At 42.3% G+C, this 7,985-nt stretch overlaps 1 protein-coding gene across 1 annotated transcript in view; it reads left to right on the top strand.

The window, feature by feature from the left end:
* Positions 1-4,350: 4,350 nt before the first annotated feature.
* The window catches only part of STIMATE (STIM activating enhancer), an 83,941-nt gene continuing 80,306 nt past the window's right edge, over positions 4,351-7,985 (top strand). The window contains exon 1 of the mRNA XM_075321765.1: positions 4,351-4,589. Coding sequence (XP_075177880.1) covers positions 4,442-4,589 — 148 coding nt within the window. The 5' untranslated portion in view covers positions 4,351-4,441. The remainder of the gene's footprint in view (positions 4,590-7,985) is intronic.

The following is a 7,985-nucleotide window of genomic DNA, read 5'->3' as shown; positions in this document are numbered from 1 at the left end:
TTACTAATCATCCAGTGACCTAGGTCACAATTGACTTTTTCTGGGAGATTGCACGCTATACCTGTAGTGGACTTGCTTTTTATAGATTGTTGGTTTTTTTACTGGGATTTACGTGGCAGAGGTATGGCGCTTGAGTGGGAATCCCGTGAGGCATTATGGAATAAGGTGGTAGTAAACATTTTAGCGCAAATTTTCTTATCCTGATTTCTCACAACAAACCAGGAACATTACAATTGCACATAAGTTAGGCATTAGACTTTGGTGGAACATGTTGAGTCATGAGGAATATCTTAAAGCCACCATTGTTCAGAGAAGATTTAGGGTACATAAGGGTAGGGTAAGGGTACATATTTTCCCAGCTTAGGAACCAACAGCTGATTTCTGGGATAGAGTGGAACCTCGGTTTTCGAGTATTTCGCTATACGAGCAAAGCTTGCTGTAAATTTGTAACTCAGTTTGAGTATGCTTTGCCGTACGAGCAAATACTCACCGCACACACTTCCGGTTCCGTACTTGGGAACAAGGGCTTATACATTGCTCAAGGATCATAATTAGAGATGAGGGAACCTGAGGTTCGGGGTTCGTGCCGAACACAGACTTTACCGAACAAACCCTGAGTTCGGGTGCTTTATGCATGCAAACAAGTCATGCGAATATCGCTGTGCCCGAATCGGGTGCGCTCGGTGCTCAGCCCTGTGTGAGCCACTAGCAGTGTTTGAACGGCTCTCACTGAGGGTAACAACAGCAATATTGAATGTAGTGTGCACCCAAAAAAAAAAAAGGGAAAACTAGGCCTCCTTTCCCTGGAAGTGATCTGTTTTTGGCTGGCTGCATGTGTAGGGAGACCCGAACTGTCCAATTATTGACTTCCATTGGGGTTCAGGTCAAGTCCGGGTCCGAAACCGAACTTTATCTAAAGTCCGGCTGCACTCGGCGAACCAAACTTCCATGGATCTGCTCATCTCTAATCATAATCAATATGTTGTTGGAGCATATTAAGGTACTTCTTAATATATACCGTACTTTATTATTAAGTCCTTGGAGGCTAAATGAAGCAATTTTCATCAGGAGAATCTTGTGTTGCATTTTCAAACCTAGTTTAAATAGGCTTTTGACAAATGTGAACGTGATATTAGAGAAAATTAAACTGAGATAGGGGGCATTTGTATAATAAAAAAGGTAGAAAATCCAGTATTCTGTTCCTCTAAAATCCAATTTTTTATTGAGTCATTAAAATCTTGTATAAAACGACGTGTTCCGGGCTTTCGGCCCCTCCTTACGCGTTTCAGGTGAAGTCCTTACTCCTAGGCATATTAACATAAGATAACATGGACATTAAATAGCCAAAAGCTACCGGAAATCAGAACATCTAATGAGTGACAACAATCAATTCAATATATTACACGTTACAAAGAAAGGAACCTCCTATCCCACTTACTTAAAGAAAATTTGATACATACTACATGAATTACATTTCATATTTTTTTACATCACTTCAATTTATTTTTATTTTTACTTTCCCTTCCGGCTCCTAGTGCCAAACTCCTACATATTCATAACGTTATTATCATATGGACCACAGGGGGGACCCGGGCTTACCCTGTCATTGGGGGGGCTTGCCTAAGCACCTACCGGGTAGACGCCAGGTACCACTCTCAGGGCAGTGTTGGGATTGTGGCAGCTGGGACAAGGGCGGTCTCAGGTGCTGACAGATGTAGCCGGGATGCCTGAGGCAGACAAGACAGCAGAAGCAGGCGGGCATAGCCAGGACAGGGTGCCAGGTGGCAGTAGGTGGATACAGGTACAGGTAGTTGCTTACAGGCAATTTCTTTCAAGCTGCTCGAGACCTGGTGCCTCTGAAGAGCACAGACATGCGTAATGTTACCGCTGTTCAAGGTCACCAGGTCACACACAGCATGATGCCACGTGACCTGGTGACCCAGCAGTAATGTTACTGATATCTCCGCTCATCAGAGGTGCCAGGTCTCACACGCGGGACAGTAATTTTCTGTATGCAAAGTCTATGGAGTGTCAGAACTATGCTCCATAGACTTTGTTGGTTGGATTTGCTCTTTCCATTTATAAACTATGTTGGATTCCCTGGAATACGGTGGACCTGCTTTTAAAGTGTTGGGGAGTGTTTAAGTTTCAATAAAGTATTGTCATGTGTGTGTTTTTTTTCTTTCTTTTTACTTACTGGGTTAATAATGGGGGTGTCTGATAGACGCATCTCCATTACTAACATCAGTGCTTGATGCCAGCTGACACTACACAGCCGATATCAACTCCAAGTACCATTACCCCGATTGCCAACGCACCAGGGCAATTGGGAAGAATCAGGTAAAGAGCCAGAATTGACAGATCTAAAATGATGCACCACTTCTGGGGCGGCTCTGAGCTGATATTTTTAAGCTGTGAAGATCCCAATAACCATGGGCCTTACCAGCCTGAGAATACCAGCCCCCAGCTATCTGCTTTATTTTGGCTGGTTATCAAAAAATGGGGGGGGGCCTCCATGTAGTTTTTTTTTTTTTTTCATATAATTAATTAATTTGGTTAATATCTGTACAATCTATTTTTCTATCTAGCTATTATCTTTGCACATCAATTAATCATTAATTAATTGAAAATATTTAATTCTGGTCTGTGTCATATGGGCGGCACTGAGCTGTCACACTGATGTTGTTCATGAACTTGGTTTTCACAGACGTATCAACTTTTGTTAACCCTTTTCATCCATGTTGACGGTAAAAAAGCAGACATGTCTCCTTGTGGATCACATGGTCTGTGTGAAAATCAATAGAGATTTTGAGTATGTGTGAACGTGTCTCCGTATGAAAACGGACACCAGATGTGTGACGTTCTTATAGCGGGCACGTCCTTCTAGCGGGTATGTTCTTATAGGGTGCACGTGCTTATAACAGGTACGTTCTTATAGCAGGTATGTTATTTTAGCGGGTATATCCTTATAGCGGGTATGTCTTTATAATGGGTAGCATGTTTGTATTTTGGGTATGTCCTTATAATGGGTAGCATGTCCTTGTAGAGGGCACGTCCTTATAACGGGTAGCATGTCCTTGTAGCGGGTATGTCCTAATGGGTAGCATGTCCTTGTAGCGGGTATGTCCTAACGGGTAGCATGTCCTTGTAGCGGGTATGTCCTAACGGGTAGCATGTCCTTGTAGCGGGTATGTCCTAACGGGTAGCATGTCCTTGTAGCGGGTATGTCCTAACGGGTAGCATGTCCTTGTAGCGGGTATGTCCTAACGGGTAGCATGTCCTTGTAGCGGGTATGTCCTAACGGGTAGCATGTCCTTGTAGCGGGTATGTCCTAACGGGTAGCATGTCCTTGTAGCGGGTATGTCCTAACGGGTAGCATGTCCTTGTAGCGGGTATGTCCTAACGGGTAGCATGTCCTTGTAGCGGGTATGTCCTTATAAAGGGTAGCATGTCCTTGTAGCGGGCACGTCCTTATAACGGGTAGCATGTCCTTGTAGCGGGTATGTCCTTATAAAGGGTAGCATGTTCTTATTTTGGGTATGTCCTTATAACGGGTTGATTGCTCTCAGTGAGAGAAACAAAATTAAAATTTTGTAGTTGTGATACCTAACTAATACTAAGTTAATAAAACTAATAGCTAACACGGTACCAAAACCTTTTTCTTTTAACTTATAACGGGTAGCATGTCTTTGTAGCGAGTGTGTCCTTATAACAGGTAGCATGTCAGTGTAGCACGTACGTTCTTATAGCTGGAATATCTTTATAGCAGGTACGTGTGGTATCTGTGACAAATAAAATCCACACGCATGTCTGAGTGAGGTCACACATTAATAACCCGTTTCTTCAATGGTCTTTCCTGCCGCGTGCCGCCAGCAGAGGGCGCTAACTCCTTATGGATTTATCCACCACTCAGTGTACGATGTGTAAAGTCTATACACCGAGCTCCCCCTAGTGGCGGGCCGCTTTATGACACGGCGGGTCCAGATGCAACTAGAAACTGGACCGCCGCAGATTTCGATTTTTATCATCGTTTGCTGTTTCATACAAGCAGTTCAGCCAATCAAAATGCAGCTTTAATTTTCACAGAGGAGGTTTCATAATAAAACAAGCGATCTGATAGGATGTTGTGGACACTAAGCGCTGTTTTTTTTTTTAATGGATTTTATAGCCGAGGCTTCAGAAATGCGCTTCGGTCACCGGTAAATGCACCTATTGTGCGCCTGCTCCTTCCACATGGTACACAGATATCCGCCATATGGTAACACCGGTCTGCAATGGGTTAAGCTCCGCCTCTTAGACGTGCCTCAGTCTGAGCCCGGCCTCCTCTCTGTTGTATCACGTGTCACTGACACGTGACCAGCTGACACGTCCCATCCCGGCTACCGTCTTGTGGTTGCTGCGGTGACCAGCTGGGGCTGGCTCCGGGCCCGGTAACGGAGCCATGGGCCCGAACACCGGGAATAGGAGCATGACCACCGGAGCTGGCCCCACCACCCCTCCTCCGGGGTGCGAATCTGGGGCTCTTACCGGCAGGTTTGGGATCTTTCTGCAGGGCCTTCTGGCTGTGATGGCCTTCAGCATCCTGATGTGTGAGTATATGAGGAGCGCCCCCATAGTGTGTCCTGTGGGGCTGGGCTGTGAGGGAGGGGTATGTATGTATATACACACATATATAATTATATATACACACACACACACACACACACACACACACACACACACACACACACACACACACTATGCAGGGTCTCCCTGTGTGTATAACACATAGACATATATATTTACTATTTACACTGTACATGGGTCGCCCTGTGTGTATATATGTCATGTGTATACAGTATGTGTGTGAGGGGTGCCTGTGTGTGTGTATATATACACACACACACACTGGGCAGGGGGCGCCCTGTGTGTATACTGTGTGTGTATATATAGTGTGTGTGTGTATATATATATATATATATATATTACACAGACACACACACACACACACACACACACTGGGCAGGGGGCGCCCTGTGTGTATGTGTAATATATATATATACTTCTGACGTCTCTGAATTTCCAAGCAATACATTTTTTTTTGTATTTTCTGAAATTGAGAATTGGTCAAAATAACAAAAAATGCATTGCTTTCACACCTCAAATAATGCAAAGAAAACAAGTTCATCATTTAGAAACAACAATACTAATAATGTATTACCTCAAAATACAAAAATTGTTGTCAGTAGTTTATAGAATAAAAGAACAATTTTACATTTTACTCAAAAATATACCTATAAAGAAAAAAATCAGAAGTGGCCTCTTAATTTTTGCCAGAGCCGTGTGTGTGTACATATGTAATACAGATCTCAGCTGGATATATTTTTTTTCTTCAATCAGAACCCAATTCAGGCAATCAAAAATTAGCAATATGGGTATAAAATATACAATAAATACTCATAAAATATAACTTTTACTTCAGAAAATTTAAAAGACCAATGGTCCCATAAAACCAAAACAAGGACACACATATATACAAAAAAAGCATAAGTGTTGGCTCATAAGCTCAAGACAGAAGCCACACTCATGCAAGGCACAGTATAATGGACTTTTCCCCAGAGGCTCCACCATAAATTAATCAGATGGCAGTCACTCTGTTTTTCCAAAATAACCTCCTAGGGGAACCGCCCCTCTGGATAGGTTTTAAAGGATATAATGTGGGGATTAACAAATTATTTTGGATAAAGTGAGCTGTCCAAAGGCTATTCTGATGCAACAAATATTAGGCAGATATCAACATCTCACAATACAATCTTTTAATATGAATATGGAACAATCTCACCAGTCAAGTGTAGGACCATTTCCCGGCATCAGATTCCAGGCATCAGGGTTGACTTTTCAAAGCTTTAGTCATTCCCCGTCCATCTTCACCAGGGGATACTTATGATGGGGTTAAACAACCTCCCATCCTTTTGCAGAGGATTTATTTCTTCCAATATTCCCTTACTCCCGACGCGTTTCGTGTTTTACCACTCATCAGGGGAGTTTTTAGGTAAGGTTCACATACAGTCTCATAAGTTACTGCAAAAGTAGTCCTGGGCACATCTCTCATATCCACGTGTGTACTCTGTGCCTCTGTGTATATATGTGTGTCCTTGTTTTGGTTTTATGGGACCATTGGTCTTTTAAATTTTCTGAAGTAAAAGTTATATTTTATGAGTATTTATTGTATATTTTATACCTATATTGCTAATTTTACATATGACACACACACACACACACACACACACACACACACACACACACACACACACACTTCCAAAGCAAACAAGATTTTAGAGTATATGAAAAGAAGGATTAGATCCCGTGATCCCAACGTATTGTTACCCCTCTATAAATCACTTGTAAGGCCACATCTGGAATATGGGATCCAGTTTTGGGCTCCGCATTTTAGAAAGGACATTCAGAAGTTAGAGTCAGTTCACAGGCGGCAACTAGATTATTACTAGGAATGGAAGCCGCCCGTATGATGAGTGGTTGGAAAAGTTAATTTGCTTTGCTTATTTTAGTTCCTGTGTTCCCATGAACATTGTTTTATTGTTGTTTTTTTTTAAAAAAAATTCTCCATACAGTTGTGTAATAAAGGGCTTATTTTATTTTGTGCCTATTTTTATGGTCTTTACAAGGGGGTGAGACTTAGGGCATTGGTGCACTCCAGCCTAAAGACACTCCTTAGTAAAGCGCACATAAAATTAGGACTAAATATAAAGGCCCAGATCTGTAGACCTGTATAGCAGATTTAAAGGGAATCTGTCAGCAGCTTTTTGCTATTTTAATATAGGGTACAAGAGCCTGATTCCAGCAATGTCACCTATTAGCCTGAGTGTTGTATTTCATCAGCAGGAGATTATCACCGCCTGGACTACATCTCACGTGCCAGGCAGTTATGCCTTTGTTTTAACTTTTTATTTCATAAATCAGTAGTACAACTGAAAGTCATATAATGTAAATATCTTATCAGAGAAATCTGCTTCTTTCTCCTCCTGGAGTGATTGTTCATTCTCAATCAAGGGTAAAACCTGTATTTGGTGAAGACACGGTTTCCAATTACTGGGATAGGAAATGGCGGTTGGTGCCGATGAAATTCTAGGGAGGAGTTGAATTCAGACACAGACATTCTGCTGCAAGTTCACTAGTTGCAATCTCCTATCTGAATTTAGATTGATCAGTCCTGACGGAGAAAGAAACTATTTTCTCTCATAAGGTATACTAATAAAGTTTATGTTCAGGTGTACTATACAAGGAAAAAAAATGTAAAAGAAGTCTGAGAACTGCATGACCTGGGGAAGAGACCCTGATTCCAGCTATGTATCACTTACTGGGCTGCTTGGTGCAGTTGTCATAGAATCCCTGTTTTCACCATTGAAGATGTAGCAGAGCTTAGAATGCTAAGCTGTGTGTAACCCCGCCCACATCCCTCATTGGCAGGGTTCTGAGCACACTGCATTGTGAGCAAGCGTCCATCAGTGGTTGGGGGCGGGGTTACACAGATTAGCTGGACTGCCTGACACATGACATGTAGTAGTAATCTATTGTTGATAAAACACTGATTGTATTGAAACTGCAGTACCCATCCTAATAAGTGACACATCACTGGAATCGGGGTCTCAATGCCTATATTATGCTGCTCTCAGATTAAGTAGCAAAAACGTGCTGACAGATTCTCCTTAAGAAAAATAGCAAACGGAATACTCTAGATCAGCGGGAATAGAATATGGGCACTGGTGACAGGTTGTCTTTTAGAAACCTGTTCCGCCCCTTCAGTATATACCATGCATGTTTACGCAGGTTTTACCGTATTAGTGCCAGCACTTTTTCTCATGGCATGCTTCCCACCTCCCGTAAGGCCACATGCACACCTTAAGTATTTAGTGAGATTTTTACCTCTGTATTTGTAGCCAAAACCAGGAGTGGAGCAATCAAAGGAAAAGTAGAATAGAAACACG

The sequence above is a fragment of the Anomaloglossus baeobatrachus genome, chromosome 8 (genome assembly GCF_048569485.1).
Source record: "Anomaloglossus baeobatrachus isolate aAnoBae1 chromosome 8, aAnoBae1.hap1, whole genome shotgun sequence".
NCBI lineage: Eukaryota > Metazoa > Chordata > Amphibia > Anura > Aromobatidae > Anomaloglossus > Anomaloglossus baeobatrachus.
This window is presented reverse-complemented; position numbering and strand designations above follow the sequence as displayed.